The sequence below is a fragment of the Pelophylax lessonae genome (genome assembly GCF_965119305.1).
Source record: "Pelophylax lessonae genome assembly, chromosome: 12".
NCBI lineage: Eukaryota > Metazoa > Chordata > Amphibia > Anura > Ranidae > Pelophylax > Pelophylax lessonae.
Window position 1 is genome coordinate 13,578,916 of NC_138779.1, and position 17,587 is coordinate 13,596,502.

At 45.6% G+C, this 17,587-nt stretch overlaps 1 protein-coding gene across 2 annotated transcripts in view; it reads right to left on the minus strand.

Annotated features, from left to right (window-relative positions):
• Window positions 1-17,587, minus strand: part of PLEKHG5 (pleckstrin homology and RhoGEF domain containing G5) — a gene marked incomplete at its 3' end in the record, with an annotated part of 419,430 nt that overhangs the window by 133,009 nt on the left and 268,834 nt on the right. For both annotated transcript variants that reach the window (XM_082273293.1, XM_082273294.1), the window contains exon 6: window positions 6,345-6,481. In XM_082273293.1, coding sequence (XP_082129419.1) covers window positions 6,345-6,481 — 137 coding nt within the window. The remainder of the gene's footprint in view (window positions 1-6,344; window positions 6,482-17,587) is intronic.

Sequence of the window (17,587 nt, forward strand, 5' to 3'; positions counted from 1 at the left end):
CGAGGACTCCAGTTGCAACCTGTGAAGCTCTGGTGAACTCCATGCCCAAGAGGGTTAAGGCAGTGCTGGAAAAAAATGGTGGCCACACAAAATATTGACACTTTGGGCCCAATTTGGACATTTTCACTTAGGGGTGTACTCACTATTGTTGCCAGCGGTTTAGACATTAATGGCTGTGTGTTGAGTTATTTTGAGGGGGCAGCAAATTTACACTGTTATACAAGCTGTACACTCACTGGCGTACTCAGCACCTGGAACCGTATGGCGTACTCAGCACCTGGAACCGTATGGCGTACTCAGCACCTGGAACCGTATGGCGTACTCAGCACCTGGAACCGTATGGTGTACTCAGCACCTGGAACCGTATGGCGTACTCAGCACCTGGAACCGTATGGCGTTGCAAATGATTGGAAGAGTTGCAACTTCTCATCTAACATTTTGTTAATTTTTGCTGATGAAACAACAGAGGAGTAGAGGAAGCCCAGTCATCCCATCAGTGCCCCAACAAAGCACTTGCTGCATTGCAGTTGGTCAGACATGCACTGGGGGTTCCTCAACTGCCCTGACTGGGTCTGGCTTGCGGAGCGTTGCTGTAACTTTAGGGCCCCATGCACACTGGGCAGTCAGCCCCCATGCAAGGGTCTTTGGTGTTTAGGTGCGGACAGAAGGGATAGGTGTCCTGTCCAGCCCCATCATGGACAGCATATTAAACTCTAGGAGATGCTGACAGCTGTGAGTGCAGGGTGAATGCTTGCAACGCAAGAAGTCTAAGGAGGATGCCTATCTTGCTCTCTACATACATACATATATATGCAGTAAATATACTGTATAAACGATATGTCCCAGATTGGATCAGATAGTTTAAAGCTAGGCACTGCAATGGCATCACACACATTTGTATGCAATCTCTTTTTTAACCTAAATTATGAACCAGGTGAATCAAGTTTTTTTTTTAACTTACCCCTTCATATCCCTTATTATTCCCCAACACCCCATACTTACCCCCTTATATCCTATAATAATTCCTACACCCCATTCTTACCCTCCCCCCTTATATATTTATTAATTCCCTAACACCCCATACTTACCCCCTTTTACCCTTTATTAATTCCCTAACATACCATACTTACCCCATTTTACCCTTTATTGATTCCCTAAGACCCCATAGTTATATCCTATAATAATTCCTGCACCCCATACTTAACCCCCCCCCCCTTTATATCTTTAACAATTGCCTAACACTCCATATTTACCCCCATTAATCCTATAATAATTCCTACACCCTATCCTCATCCCCTTTATATACTTAATAATTCCACAACACCCCTTACTTACCCCCTTATACCCTTTATTAATTTCCTAACATCCCATACTTACCCCCTTATACCCTTTAATAATTCCCTAACACCCCAGCTTACCCCCATGTATCCTTTAATAATTCCTGAACCCCATACTTACCCCCTTTTACCCTTTATTAATCCCCTAATACCCCATACTTACCCCCTGTATATCCTATAATAATTCCTACACCCCATACTTAACCCCCCCCCCCTTATATCTTAATTCATTCCCTAACACTCCATACTTACCCCCAATAATCCTATAATAATTCCTACACCTCATCCTCACCCCCTTTATATCCTTTATTATTTACCTAACATCCAAAACTTACCCCCATATATCCTATAATAATTCCTACACCCCATCCTTACCCCCTTTATTATTTACCTAACATCCCAAACTTACCCCCATATATCCTATAATAATTCCTACACTCCATCCTCACCCCCTTTATATCCTTTATGAATCCCCTAACACTCCTTATTTACCCTCTTATACCCATTATTAATTCACTAACACCCCCTGTATATCCTATAATAATTTCTGAACCCCATACTTACCCCCCTTATATCTTTAATAATTCCCTAACACTCCATACTTACCCCCATATATCCTATAATAATTTATATACCCCATCCCCACCTCCCGTATATACTTTATTATTTCCCTAACACCCCACCCTCAACCCCTTTTTATCCTTTATTAATTCTCTAACACCCAATCTTCACCCCCCATACCCTTTATTAATTCCCTAACACCACATACTTACCCTGATATACTATAATAGTTCATCCTCAATCCTAAAATGAACCATTATATTGACTACACCCCCGTAAGCACCCCGTGATACCCCATAATAATTCCCCTACATCCCGTAACCACCCCCTGATGCCCCTAAATAATTCCCTGATACCCTCTAATCACTTCCCACAAGCCATGGCAATCGTGTGCTGGGGAAGTTCTGCATTGCACAGTTAGAGCCCCAGAGGGAAAATGCTGATCTATGCTCAATAGTAGAGGTAAGGATAATAAGCGTCCTCCAGGTAGTGGGAAGAAACCCAGTCGCTTGCTCCACACCTTAGCACACCGGTATATAAAGTGTGCAATAAGTGAAATGAAACTGAATTTAAAAAATCCTTACAGCGAGTGCTCAATCCACATTGAAGAGGCAAATCTCAAAGACAAGAGGGTGCACTGAACATGGGAAGCAGTAAAGCTTCCCACCAAAGGTTTCCGATCGATAAGCTTCCTGTCTAGGATCAATAATAGAGGTATTTACCGTGCAGTAGTGGAGGTCGGCGTGGCTCCCTGCTCCCAGCGCTCTCTACACTCTCCCTGTGTCTGCACTGCACTCCCCATCCACACACATCCTGCCTGCCTCTTCCTGAACCTGCATCCTTCTTCTGGGTTTTCCCAACTTTAAATTTAAGGAAAAGAATGATCTATACTGACCGCCTTCCATTCTTCTTTCTTTATTTGCTGTGCGGATGGTAAAATTAAAGCAGATGTGCCCTCGGGGAATTTGTGCTGCCCAAGTTTACTCTCAGCGTCCTCAGGCAAAAGCACCAAGGAAAACACCATCCAGTTTCAGGAAATGACGGAGATTAATTTCTTTGGGCAATACTTGGGAAAATCTTTTTACAGTAAATGCCGGTTCTGAATATGTACAGACATGAAGGGAGAGGGAGCAGTAAAACACAGCCACTGAGCAGCACTATTAAAGTGAACCTGTCATAAGACATACAGAGCGGCTGTCATTGCAGGCCCCCTCCTGAAAATGCTAATTGCATGGCATGCTGATCCTCTGGTTTCCATACTGTCTGAATCATGGACCCAGGAAAGATGTAAGATGTCCTGATTGGTTTACTTATTCTGAGTCACAGTATAGAATCCACAATGTCAACATGACTGCCAACTATTATTATGATTATTATTCAGGATTTATATAGCACCAACAGTTTGGGCAGCACTTTACAATATAAAAGGAGACAATACAGTAGCAATACACTTCAATACAAGAGGGTTAGGAGGGCCCTGCTCCAGAGAGCTTACAATCTAATAGGGAGGGGTTAGTGGAACAAAAGTTAATACTGCGAGGGATGAACTAATGTGAGAGATAGAAGATTTGGTTATTAGCTGAAGGCGTGATAGGCTTTCCTGAAGAGATGAGTTTTCAGGGCTAACCTAAAAGTGGACAGAGGAGGAGATAGCCGGACAGGTGGGGTATGGAGTTCCAGAGGATGGCAGAGGCTCTGGAGATGAGCATGGGAGGAGGAAACAAGGGAGCTAGAGAGCAAGATGTGATGGGAGGAGCAAGGAGGATGGTTTGGGTGATATTTAGAGACAAGATTGGTGATGTAGCTCAGGGCAGAGTTGTAAATGGCTTAGTTTGCTATTGTTAGTGCTTTGCATTTAATTCGTTGGGCGATGGGAAGCCAGTGGAGGGATTGACAGAGAAGAATGGAGGAAGCTAGTGGAGGGATTGGCAGAGAGGAATGGGGGAAGCCAGTGGAGGGATTGGCAGAGAGGAATGGGGGAAGCCAGTAGAGGGATTGGCAGAGAGGAATGGAGGAAGCCAGTAGAGGGATTGGCAGAGAGGAATGGGGGAAGCGAGTGGAGGGATTGGCAGAGAGGAATGGAGGAAGCCAGTGGAGGGATTGGCAGAGAGGAATGGAGGAAGCCAGTGGAGGGATTCACAGAGAGGAATGGAGGAAGCCAGTGGAGGGATTGACAGAGAGGAATGGAGGAAGCCAGTGGAGGGATTCACAGAGAGGAATGGAGGAAGCCAGTGGAGGGATTGACAGAGAGGAATGGAGGAAGCCAGTGGAGGGAATGACAGAGAGGAATGGAGGAAGCCAGTGGAGGGATTCACAGAGAGGAATGGAGGAAGCCAGTGGAGGGATTGACAGAGAGGAATGGAGGAAGCCAGTGGAGGGATTGGCAGAGAGGATAGGAGGAAGCCAGTGGAGGGATTGGCAGAGAGGATAGGAGGAAGCCAGTGGAGGGATTGGCAGAGAGGATAGGAGGAAGCCAGTGGAGGGATTGGCAGAGAGGATAGGAGGAAGCCAGTGGAGGGATTGACAGAGAAGAATGGAGGAAGCCAGTGGAGGGATTGGCAGAGAGGAATGGAGGAAGCCAGTGGATGGATTGGCAGAGAGGAATGGGGGAAGCCAGTGGAGGGATTGGCAGAGAGGAATGGGGGAAGCCAGTGGAGGGATTGGCAGAGAGGAATGGAGGAAGCCAGCGGAGGGATTGGCAGAGAGGAATGGGGGAAGCCAGTGGAGGGATTGGCAGAGAAGCATGGAGTAAGCCAGTGGATGGATTGGCAGAGAGGGGTGGAGGAAGCCAGTAGAGGCATTGGCAGAGAGGGGTGGTGGACACTGAACAGTTGGTAAGGTGGATGAGTCTGGCAGAAACATTCATGATAGACCAAAAAGAGGATAGCCTGCTGAGAGACAGGCCAATGAGGAGGGAGTTACAGTAGGTCAAGGCAAGAGATAACACAGGGGTGAATAAGTTGATTGGCCATTTTATCGGTTGAAAAAGGGCGTATTTTTGAGATGTTCCGGAGGTGAAGTCTACAAGATTTGGACAGTGATTTGTTTTGGGGGCTGAAAGGACAGGTCAGAGTCCAGGGTTACACCTAGCACCCTGGCACAAGGGGAGGGACTGATGGCTGTATTATTGATCTTGATGAAGAAGTCGGAGGGGGGAAGGGGGGGCCCAGCCTGGAGGAAATATTATGAGCTCAGTTTTACAAAGATTGAGTTTGAGGAAGTGGTGCGACATCCATGCCGATATGCCAGTTAGTAATGCGAGACGAGAACCAACTAAAGCTGGTTTGTGTGTGATAGCACTGGAATGATAGAAGGATATTGGTACTTTTGGATTTAACCCAGAACGAGTTCTCCTTTAAAGGGGTAGGAGAACAGTAAATGACCAGTGTAGGCTAAACCTTGTTCTAGTCTTTGGCTGCTGCCTCTGTTAGGCTCAAAAGAGTACATATAGTAGGTGTAAAGCTTTGGGAATGTTGGGAATTCCTAGTAGAAAAGTTTGTGACACTTCAGTCATTTTATTCCAAATTTTGTTTGATATAGAGTATAAAAAAAAAAAAAAAAAAGATCCGCCTCCCCCAAAATGTATTGTATTTCTTTTCTCTATATCGGGGTAATGTTAACTGTGGCCCTCTAGATGTTGCAAAACTACAGGTCTCATGAGGCATAGCAAGACTCTGACAGTCACAAGCATGACACCCAGAGGTGTCCCCCCCCCCCCCCCCCCAACTCTATCATGCTCCAGCCGTCTAAGTTTCTGTTGTCATTAGGACCCTGCATTGGATATGATGACGCTGAGGGACAGTCTACCTCTGCAGCATGGAGGTGTGACTTCTGTTGGTGGAGATGATCTGGTAAGTAAATTGGTCTTGCCCATAAATTGGTCAGTGTGCTGAGCAGGCCACACAGATCTGGTCTGGGGATCTGGGGATGGAAGGAGTGCTCAGGGATGGTGCCAACTTGTTTGAATACATTCTGGTTGGTGGTACAGCCACCCACCCTTGTGGTAATAGTAGTGGGCTGATTTATAAAATAAGGGGAGCATGCTGCTGGCAGTCAGAAAACGTTTCTAAGCTCTAGTTGTGGGCTAGAACATTTAGAATTGAACTTACTGAGAGGCCTTACATCACAACAATGGATGTGGAGTTGGCCCTGACTCCATGATCTGGATTTGGTGTGTGCTCTGCATGCAATGTCTAGAAACCTCTGATAAATGGCAATAGAAGGTGAACTTTGCATGTGACAACCCGGGAACAGAAAACAATAATGAAAGCTTGCCGATAACATTTGAAGTGGAGTTGAAGCAAATCCCACACTTGGTGGAAATATTGTCAGAACTAAGTAGGTCCAAAAAAAAGGGAAATTTAAGTACCAAATGTTTAGTTTTGCAGTTGAACAAGGTTGCACAGTTTATATGGTTGGCAAGCTTACATATTTGGTTAGCATTACCTCTAACTTTCAAATAGTGCCCTCCAAAGCGATATGCTTCAAAGTTGAGAGACAGAGGCGTGTTGGACTGGTCGAGAAATATATCCACTTTACTGAGCTCGATTCCTTTCCTCTCGAACGCCGGTATCAAAACTTCTCTGAAATAAAGAGATTGAAAAATGTTAATTAAACTGGAAGAATGAATAATGATTCCTTTTTTTATAGACATACGGCACAGCTAGAGGTGAACCTTACCCCCACTCCATCCACCAATAGCGGACGGCCCAGAGACCCCTGACTCCACAGTTGTTTGTAGGCACAAAAATAATGATTTTAAGACTTCGGGAGGAAACCCCATGTGAATTAAAAAAGGTTTTAAATATTTAAAGTAAATTTGTCACCAGAGAATAATGAAGACTACATTTCTTTTTGAGGATGCTAGGTCCTGATTGTAAAAGGATCAATGCTGTTTAAGTAGCTGACCCCTAACAAGTATAGAGACAAGGAATTATGACACTCATTCACAACATGCGTGTCCCAGATCTATCACTCACAAGTACACTAAAGTATGTGGGCACCCCCTCAAATTATTGAGTTCAAGTGTTTGTACGGAAGGGTACCTTTAGTACTATAGAATAGAAAGACATTTTAAACCATGAGTGTCCAACCTTTTGGCTTCTCTGGGCCACATTGAGTGTAGAGAAATCTTCTCGGGCCGCATATTAAATATATACAATAGTTAAGGTATATAAGTAATAAAATGCCGCTGCCGCGCCCCCCGCACTAATTTAACACAACTAGAGGATGATCAAATGAAATGGAATCAGTATACAGAGGGTTACTTCTTCTGAGCGACAATAAAGGAACACTCTAACCACCATGACTACTTCAGTGATTTGAAGTGGTCATGGTGGTAGGAGTCAAACACTGCACATGCTCCCCTCCCCCCTCTGAGTCAGCCTCTGCCTACCGTTAGTTGGAAGCCGTTGTGGCCGTGCCCCCGACCTGACTTCCTTCCTCCCCAGCAAAAAAAATAATTGTCAGGGGGCAGTGGGCCGCATTGCCTGAGGTTCTGGGCCACATGCGGCCCTCGGGCCGCAGGTTGGACATGCCTGTTTGAAACCATTGTGCTCTTCCAACCTTGTGGTAACTGTTTAGTGAGGACTCTTTTCTGTTTCAGGATGACTGTGCCCCCTGTGTACAAAGCCAGATCCATACAGACATGGTTTGACCAATTTGGTGTGGGGGAGCTGGAACAGCCAACACAGAGCCCTTACATCGACCCTACTGAACACCTTTAGAATAAAGAAGATTGTGAGTCAGTTCTTCTCATTCAACATGAATACTTGATCCCACAAATGTTCTTTTGACCAAATGGACACAAATTCCCATAGACAACTCTGATATCCTATGGAAAAAGCCTTTCCAAAGAACCAGAGCCTGCTTTGGAAGACCTCGAGTGTCCTGCACAGAGTCATGAACTCAACCATACTGATCACCTTTGGGACAAATTGAAATGCCTTCTGTGGGCCAGGTTTTCTCAACCAACATCAGTACCTGATCTCACAAATGCTCTTTTGGATGACCAAGGTTCTAGCCTTCCCCTGCACTTTCTTTCTTGTAATAGGAGTCTTGGAAATGTCCTTTTCAGTTCTAGTATTACTGTGCTCAAAGCAAGGTCCATAAATGGTTTGACCAGTTTGGACCAGCTCCATAAAGACATTGTTTTACCAGTTGAACTAGCTCCATAAAGGCATGGTTTGACCAGTTTGGACTAGTTCCATAAAGACAAAGTTTAACCAGTTAGGACTAGTTCTATAAAAACATGAATTGACTAGTTTAATGTGGAGAAACATGAGTGTCCTGCACAAAGCCCTAATCTCAACCCTACTGAAGATGTTTGGGATGCTTTGGAATCCCAATGGTAAACAAGGTCTTCTCGTCTAACATCAGTATCTGACCTCACAAATGGGCAGAAATTCCTACAGACACCCTCAAAATTCTTGTGGAAAGCCTTCCCAGAAGAGTGGAGGATCTCAAGTGTTCTGAACTCAACCTTGGGATGAATTGGGTTGCCAACTGTGAGCCAGGTCTTTTCTTGTTCAAATTTTTTATTGAAGGAAAGTGTAAGAGAGGATTCCCCCAGGTTGGGGGGAAACAGTGGAAATGTAAGTACACAATTCTGAGGTAGGGATGCAGCCCTTCTTAACATAACATGGAACATGCGTAATATAAGTAACATAAGTGAGAAGAGAATAAAAACAGCAATGTATACAAGGACATTGTAAGGTTTCTCGGAATGTGTTAGTTTGGAGACTCTAGAATGTTAGTTGATAAATGGAATTCAAGAACTTATATGTTTCCAATATTTAAAGGTTAGCTGATGAAGGTTCTAAGCCGGGTTATTATTAGTTAAACAGACAAACTGATGCCTGAGAGTCCCTATACCGAATATGGGTTAAGATGTAGAGAAACCATTGTAGACTTTTGTAGACTCGAATTTAAGGTAGTAGTAAGGTGTTATTGAAGTCCGGGGGGAGGTAATGATCGACCCAAGATTTCCAGATGCGTTCAAACTTTTTGAACTTGTCTAGAGAACTGCTTCTACTTTGGCGTGTATCGTGGCTCTAGTAACTCTGTTCTTCGTTTCCAAGACAGTGAGGTGGGGGGTTTTCCAGGCCTTCGCGATGGTTTGCTTTGTGACAGTAGAATACTGCAGGAGTAGTTTGAATTGTATCTGGGTTACCTCAAGATGTTTCTTGCTAAGAAGGGCCATGACTGGTTCAGGAGATAAGGTGTTCCCAATAAGGGTATAAAGGATACGGAAAATGTCAGCCCAAAATGATTGGACTAGTGGGCAGCTCCACCAAATATGGAGGTGTGAGCTGATATCTTGGCAACCTCTGAAGCGTGCAGGAGAATAGGACGGGAGATATTTGACAGTCCGGGAAGGGACCAGGTATCATTACTTTGTAATAAGTCTCAGAGGCTATAACATCTTTTGAGGCTGATTTTGTGGCTGTCCATATGTTGGACCAATCAGAAGCATCCAGTTGGATGTCCAAGTCTGATTCCCATTTGTTTACGTAGTGTGGGGATGTGCAAGGTGGTGGATCTAGCAGTTGTAAGTAGAGAGAGAAGATTAAGCCCGCCCCATGCATGGGGATCATTCTTGCAAATACGCTCGAAGTTGGTCATTTTGGGTAAGGAAGAGTCTGTGCGCAAGTAAGAGGAGAAGAAAGGTTTCAGTTAGAGGTATCGAAAAATTTCAGAGTGTGGGATTCTTGTAGGTTTTACAGAGATCGGGAAATGTTTTAAAGGTGTCGGGGGTTGTAAATGTATAGGCTCGGATTAGATTGGCTGCTGACCAGTGGTTAAAGGAGGAAGGGGAGGACCATGCCGGATATAAGGTGGGATTTCGAAGAAAGGATAGCAGAGGATTATGGGGGGATTGGAATCTAAATTTAGTTTCGAGATTATCCCACAGCTGTAGGGAAGGACAAGTGACCGGGTTCTTTACTGTCTTGCGGTCAGTTGGGCGAAGCCATAGGAGATTGGCTACGGAAAGGGGGTCACACTCCACAGATTCTAAAGTTAACCAGAGAGGAATTTCCTGAGAGGCGTGATATTTTGGTAATGAGCCATTTGTGCTGCCTGGTAGTATTTGGTGAAATGCGTGAGCCAGGTCTTTTCATCCAAAACGAGTATCTGGCCTTACAAATGTTCTTTTGGACAGGGATTCCAGCCTTCCCCTGCACTTCCAGCCTTATGGTCAAAGTCTTAGAAAGGTTCTTTTCAGTTCCAGCATGTCTTTTCTCAAAGCCAGCCTCACATAGACATGGTTTGAGGAGATTGGTGTGGAGGAATAGGAATGTCCTACACAGTGCCCTGACCTCAACCCTACTAAACATCTTTGGAAAGTGTCAGAATTGTGAGCCACATCTTCTCATCCAACATCGTACTGGGCACAGATTACCATAACACATAATTGACACACAAATTGCTAGCCAGGTCTTCTCTTTTATTCGCAGTACCTGACCTCATAATCAAAGATGATAAAACATCTGAAAATTCTGATCAGTTGTGGTTTGGCTGAACATTTCAAAAATTTGAAATCTGGAATGTCCAAATCTGAAGACAAAACAGAAAATGATGTAAAATTGTTCAGGATGGTTTGGGGAACTCCTGGCAGTCCAGCCTGATAAGATGATGGGGCTAAAAATAGTCTGAGCCACATACGGTACTTTAAAAATTCTATCAGGGATACTGGGATAGAAGGGTGGGACATAGAGGCACTGGCCAGTCAAACTAAGGGTGCTTGGGCAACAGCTGAAGCAGATATGACTCTGAAACAGCCCTTGGAGCAGTCTTTGATCCTTTTCACCCAGAACCTTTTTGGAAATCTGAACTGCCAAAAATACTGACATTTAGATTAGGCTTGGGACATCTGAATTTATGACATTTGGTCCAGATTCTGAAACAACTCTACTAACTGGAGGTGCTCAGGGTTAACAGCCCTGCATTATACATAAGGACACATGCACATGAGAAACCTCGTATAGCATTGGTGCTCAACCTGTGGTCCTCCAGCTGTTGCAGAACTACAAGTCCTATTATGCCTTTGCCTTTTGGAGTCATGATTGTAACGGTCAGCCTTGCAATGCCTCATGGGATTTGTAGTTCTGCAACACCTGGAGGGGCACAGGTTGAGCACCTACGTCCTGCAGACTGGAGCTTCAGGGAGAAGAGGACAACCTAGACATAAGAAGTATTTAACCCTTGCAGTGTGGGGGCCCCACTGCTAAGGATGGATTTTGTCTAATTCTGGTAGTTGGGCTTTAATGGCCATGAATTTGGAATGGGATGTCCAACAGGTTCATATAGTTGTAATGGTCAGGTGTTCACAAATATTTCACCCCATATTGTACTCAGAATATACACAACCAGTCACCAAACATTTTTTAAAAGGGGGCCAGTAATGGCAGCCTCCATTGTTCTCTCCTGATGGTGTTATAAGGCTGGTGGAAGCCTGTCGTGCAGAGAGGGCTTACCGTTGCCGGTGGGCAGAGCTTGGATGGAAACCCCTGAGGTGAGTAGCACAGGCTAACCTGAGATGCGGAGTCTAAGCATCCACCGGTCTTCACCAGAGCCTCTGATGGTGAGGATGGATTTGGCTGCAGGTGGATACCAGGTCGCGATCCCCAGGGTCGCCCCACCAGAGGGTAACCGGTCAAGGTCCGAAGATGGATGAGAAGACAAGGAGGATCCAGAAGAGTAGTCGAAACGAGCCGGGGTCAGGACGGGCAGCAAACAAGCGAGGTCAGGGACGAGCCAAAGGTCAACAGGAATCACACAGGAATCAGGTTCAGGAACACAGGAGAGCTGAAGACAAAACAGCAAAGTGCAAATGCACCAGCTGCCTTTAAATAGGCCTTCTTTGGCGCCAAAACGTCCGGGTCAACGTGTGCGAGCGTGAGAACGCATAATGTGCGTGGGGTTACGCATGTAGCGAATGCGCATGCGCACTGGCTAATGAGCATTAGCCAGGCGCTAATTCGCGCATGCGCATTAGCCAATTAGCATTTTCTAACAGATGGGTTCACTTTAACTAGTCAACCAAGAGGTTAAGACGGCAATACAGACAAATACCAAATGGAATTTTAGATGAGATGTACAGTATGGTGGCTGAAATTGAGTTATCTTTAAGCAAGTTCACCTTTCCAAACTCTAATACAAAGTATCTTGGTGACCTTTCACTTGCATTCCTGATTTAAAGGTCAGAGTGGCGGCTCAATAAGGGGCCATACTGTATAAATGAGCCGTGTCCAATGTTAATGAGATGGTCTCTATCATGATAAAGAGCATCACCAGTGTGACAATCTTTAATCTACAGAATGACCTTTTTGTTCTCAGAGCTCTTTGATAACTGTCTGAACATGAGACACCAAAATGACAAACCGATGAGGGTCGATTCCCTCCTAGGGATTAAATGGCGCTGGAATTTTCTGCTTGACTTGCTGAAATACCTGAAATTCCAATTTTTAGGCGGCTGCAAAGTCTGCATAAGGGTTTGTTCAATTAAACTTGACTTCCATTAGTGATAACAGGACATTGTGAAATGTATACAGTCACAGATACTAAAAAATAAAATACACTTCCAGAAAGAATTCATTATGATGCTGGGACTATCTGCTAGGTACACTAACCAGAGCGACCAATGGGATTTCAGTTTGATATAGTGAGTGAGTCTGGTATGAACTGGGAACCAGGGCTGGGACAAGGGGTTGGCAGGAGGGACAGTTACCATGGGGGCAATGGTTTATTGCAGGGATGGGCGGGTGCCTTGCCCATAAACCTAAGGGAAGCGTAGTTTGGCATCCTTGCCCTGGGCACTGGATCACCTTGTCCCGGCCCTGCTGGGAACTGACTGGTTTCTATGGTTTAACTGTACAGCAGGGGTTTCAAACTCAATTTAATCACGGGCCGCATCAGCATTGATTGCCCTCAAAAGGGCCGGTTGTATCTGTAAGACTAGATGTCAAGAGCAACCCCTACCCTTACATAAGATGTCAAGAGCCTCTCCACCATCAAAAGTTGAGTCCCCCACCCTCCCTTACATCACAGTGCACCTCCCTTACCTTGTGGTGCTGCTGGGAAGAAGCTTGAGGCATTGCTGGAAATCAGTTAGTATAAGGTCTGGAGGAGGACTGGAGCTCTCCTGCAGCTACAGGAGAGGTGCGAGGGCCACATAAAATGGCCTGAAGGGCCGGATTCGGCCTGCGGGCCTTGTGTTTGACACCTGTGCTGTACAGAGATACTAAGCTTTGAAATGACATAATGAAGCCTGGTAAAGAAGCTTTCATATTTATTGTGTGCACTGTTATATTCTAGCATTTTAGAGTGTCCAAACCAGCTATAATACACCTTTGTGATGAATTGGAATGCCGATTGTGAGCCAGGTCTTCTCATCCAATATCAGTACCTGACCTCACAAATGGGCAAAAAATTCCCACAGCCTGTAGTACCTGACCATCTACCTGTACAGCCAAAACTATGTGAGCACACCTTTCAAATGACCAGGTTCAGAGATTTCCAATGAAGGGTTCTTTTACAGCATACAAGGACACTGTAGACAATTGGGTTCTTCCAACCTTGGAGTAACAGTTTGATGAAGACCCTTTTCTGTTCCAACATGACTGTGCCCCTATGTACAAAGCCAGCTCCATAAAGACATGGTTTGACCAGTTTGGTGTGGAGGAACTTGAGTTTCCCTGCAGGGAGCCCTGACCTCAACCCTACTGAACACCTATTGGAATGATTTGGAACACCGATGATGAGCCAAGTCTGTTTTTTTGATGCCCAACGTAAGGTCTAACATGTGATCCAGGTCTTCTCATCTAGCATCAGTACCTGACCTCACATGTTCTTTTGGATAATTGAGGTTCTAGCTATCCCCTGCACATCCAGTCTTGTGGCAACAATCATGGAAAGGTCCATTTCAGGTCCAGTATGGCTGTGCACAAAGCCAGCTCCATAAAGACATGGGTTGACCAGTTTAGTGTAGAGGAACTTGAGTGTCCTGTACAGAGCCCTAACCTCAACCTTACTGAACACTTTAGGGAGAACATGGAATGGCTATTGTGAGCCAGGTCTTCTCATCCAACATCAGTACCTGACCTCACAAATGTTCATTTATTTAATTGGACACAAACACTCCAAAGACACACTTCCAAGAATGGAGCCAGCTCCATAAAGACATGGTTTGATGGGTTTGATGTGGAGGTACTGGATTGTTCTGCACAGAGCCCTGACCTCAAACCTACTGAACACCTTGGAATGGTGATGATAAGCCAGGTCTTCTCATCAAACATCAGTACCCGACACCCTCTAAAATCTTTGGGAAGGCCTTCCCAGAAGAGTGGAGGATGTTTATGTTGCCATAAAGAAAGGCAACTCCACATTAATGACTATAATTTTGGAATACAAAGTCCAACAAATTCATTGTCAGGTGTCCAAACATCATATTATATAGTGTGTAGTGTTTTAGTGGAGGTTATTGATTAAAATTAGATGTTTAAAAGGAATCATTCTATCCAACTGTAAATTCTTCTGTTCTTTGTCACCTCTCATTCCAGCATCCTGGTCTTGGCTATGATGCATCCCTGCCTGTCTGTCCACCTGCAAGGTGATTGATGTGGCCAGTCCCCTGGGTGGAGACCAAACCTGATTTATGCCAGCCAAGCCTGCAGTCTCATGCTTGTGATAGCATGTGTATTACGTACTCCAGGCTCTCTGTCTGTCTGCCCTGCTCTGCTGTTTGGTTTCCCCTGTTGACAACCTTGGATCAGATATCGACTATTCTCTGAACTCTGCCTGCCTTTTGACTATGGATTTGACCCTGACTATTCTGAAGCTTGCCTGTCTTGTATCTGGACTTTCATTGAACCACCCTGCCTGTCTGCCAACCATAAGTACATGTTTGCTTTGCTCAGTTCGTGACTGCCCTGGCGTGGTGGCCAGGCACTAATGCTTTGTCCTGGGGGCAACCGAGCACCAGAAGGTGGCTGCTATAGGTGAAGAACACAGAATCTAGCTATAGTGCCTGACCACCTGCATTAGGGGTAAGCATGTCACTAACTATGTTTCTGGAGTCACTACTGAAGGTCCATCACTGACATAGCAGGCGTTTGCTGTAGGCAGAGGACAGTGGTAGCGATAAAACTGAGTCACTAAATCGGAGTTAGGGTCATTAGAGGCCAGGACTGGATGACTGATGCACAAACAAGGTCCATAAAGACATGGATGAGCGAGTTTGGGGTGGAGGAACTTGACTGACCAGCACAGAGTCCTGACCTCAACCCGATAGAACCAGTGCTGTATCTTGGCCTAGGCCAACAAGGCCTAGGCCTAGGGTGGCACTCTGCAGGGGGGGCAGCAAAAAAGCTGCGCCCCGCAGAAAAAAAAAACAGCCTCCTCCCAGCTCCCCGCCGGCTTGCGCTACACTTTTAGTTTAGTGCCAGTCTTATGGGGCGAATTGGGCCGGAGGGCAGAGTCCATGAGGCAAATCAGTCTGTCCCCCCATAAAGCAGTCACACTGCTACCAGCCGGTATGATAATACCAGCCGGTGAGGACATTGGGGCAGACCGAAGGCCGCCGAGCACATTTAATACAACTGGCCCGACGCCCGCCAATAATAAGTGTGGCACTGCAGCCTAATGCTCCGCCTACCCTCCTCTGCCCCCAGGTATGGCAGCCATCATGTCAGTAATATAATTTCATTTCATTAAACATCCTTGTCCTTGAGCGAGAATACTGAATTGCATCATATACAATTAGGACTTTTATTTGTATACAATTCCAATAATATTTTGGACCTGCTCACCTCATGTACTATAGCAATATGTCACTGGGTTAGTAAGATTACTCCGATCTTATAAGATATTTGGACTTGTGTTTCCTGCCACTGATTATTTCACCTATTTGTATAATGACTCTGGACCTATTTTTTATACAAATAAGTGCAACAATCCTATGATTACAATCAGTGGCAGCAAACACAAGTCCAAATATCTTAAAAGAAAGAAGTAATCTTACTAATCCCGTGACATGAGGCTGCACTGATGGGCACTAATATGCTGCTCTGATGGCCACTGATGAGGCGGCAATGGTGGGTACTGATTAACTGCACTGATGGGCACTAATGAGGCTGCACTGATATGTTGCACTGATGAGGCTAAACTAATGGGAAATGAGGCTGCACTGATAGACTGTAGTTGTGGTCTGTGGTTTACAGATGACAGGGCGGGTCATAAACAGGAAGGGGTGTGGCCTTTGCAGGAAGGGGTGTGTCATGTTTAAATTAGGGGGTGCACAAGTTTAGTTAGGCCTAGGGCAGCACAAAACCTAAATACACCACTGGATAGAACACCTTTGGGATGAATTAGAGCGAAGAATGCGAGCCAGACCTTCTCATCCAACATCAGTGTCTGACCTCACAAATGCACTTCTGGAAGAATGGTCAAACATTCCCATAGACACTCCTAAACCTTGTGGACGGCCTTCCCAGAAGAGTTGAAGCTGTTATAGCTGTAAAGAGTGGGCCAACCTAATATTGAACCCTATGGACTAAGACTGGGATGCCACCAGGTCCAGACTGTCCATAGGGCACATCAGATGTTCGCCCGTCAGGCTGGGGCCTCCAGGCTGCATGTTCTAAGAAGAGGGACCTGTTGATGACAGGTAAGCGGCAACCGCAGTCCAGACAGGGCTAACACAGACTGCTTTTGCTGGACTGGGAATGTCTCTTTGCTGGACTAGGGATGTCTCTTTGCTGGACTGGGAATGTTTCTTTGCTGGACTGGGGGATGTCTCTTTGCTGGACTGGGGGATGTCTCTTTGCTGGACTGGGGGATGTCTCTTTGCTGGACTTGGGGTGTCTCTTTGCTGGACTTGGGGTGTCTCTTTGCTGGACTTGGGGTGTCTCTTTGCTAGAATGGGGATGTCTCTTTGCTGGACTGGGGATGTCTCTTTGCTGGATTGGGGATGTCTCTTTGCTAGATTGGGGTTTCACTTTGCTAGATTGGGATCTCTCTTTGCTGGACTGGGGATGTCTCTTTGCTGGACTGGGGATGTCTCTTTACTAGACTGGGGATGTCTCTTTGCTGGACTGGGGATGTCTCTTTGCTGGATTGGGGATGTCTCTTTGCTAGATTGGGGTTTCACTTTGCTAGATTGGGATCTCTCTTTGCTGGACTGGGGATGTCTCTTTGCTGGACTGGGGATGTCTCTTTACTAGACTGGGGATGTCTCTTTGCTGGACTGGGGATGTCTCTTTGCTGGACTGGGGATGTCTCTTTGCTGGACTGGGGATGTCTCTTTGCTGGATTGGGGATGTCTCTTTGCTAGATTGGGGTTTCACTTTGCTAGATTGGGATCTCTCTTTGCTGGACTGGGGATGTCTCTTTGCTGGACTGGGGATGTCTCTTTACTAGACTGGGGATGTCTCTTTGCTGGACTGGGGATGTCTCTTTGCTGGACTGGGGATGTCTCTTTGCTGGACTGGGGATGTCTCTTTGCTGGATTGGGGTGTCTCTTTGCTGGATTGGGGTGTCTCTCTGCTGGATTGGGGATGTCTTTTTGCTGGACTGGGAATTTCTCTCTGCTGGACTGGGGATGTTTCTTTGCTGGATTGGGGTGTCTCTTTGCTCTATTGTGATGTCTCTTTGCTGGATAGGGATGTCTCTTAGGATGAATATCCTGTCAC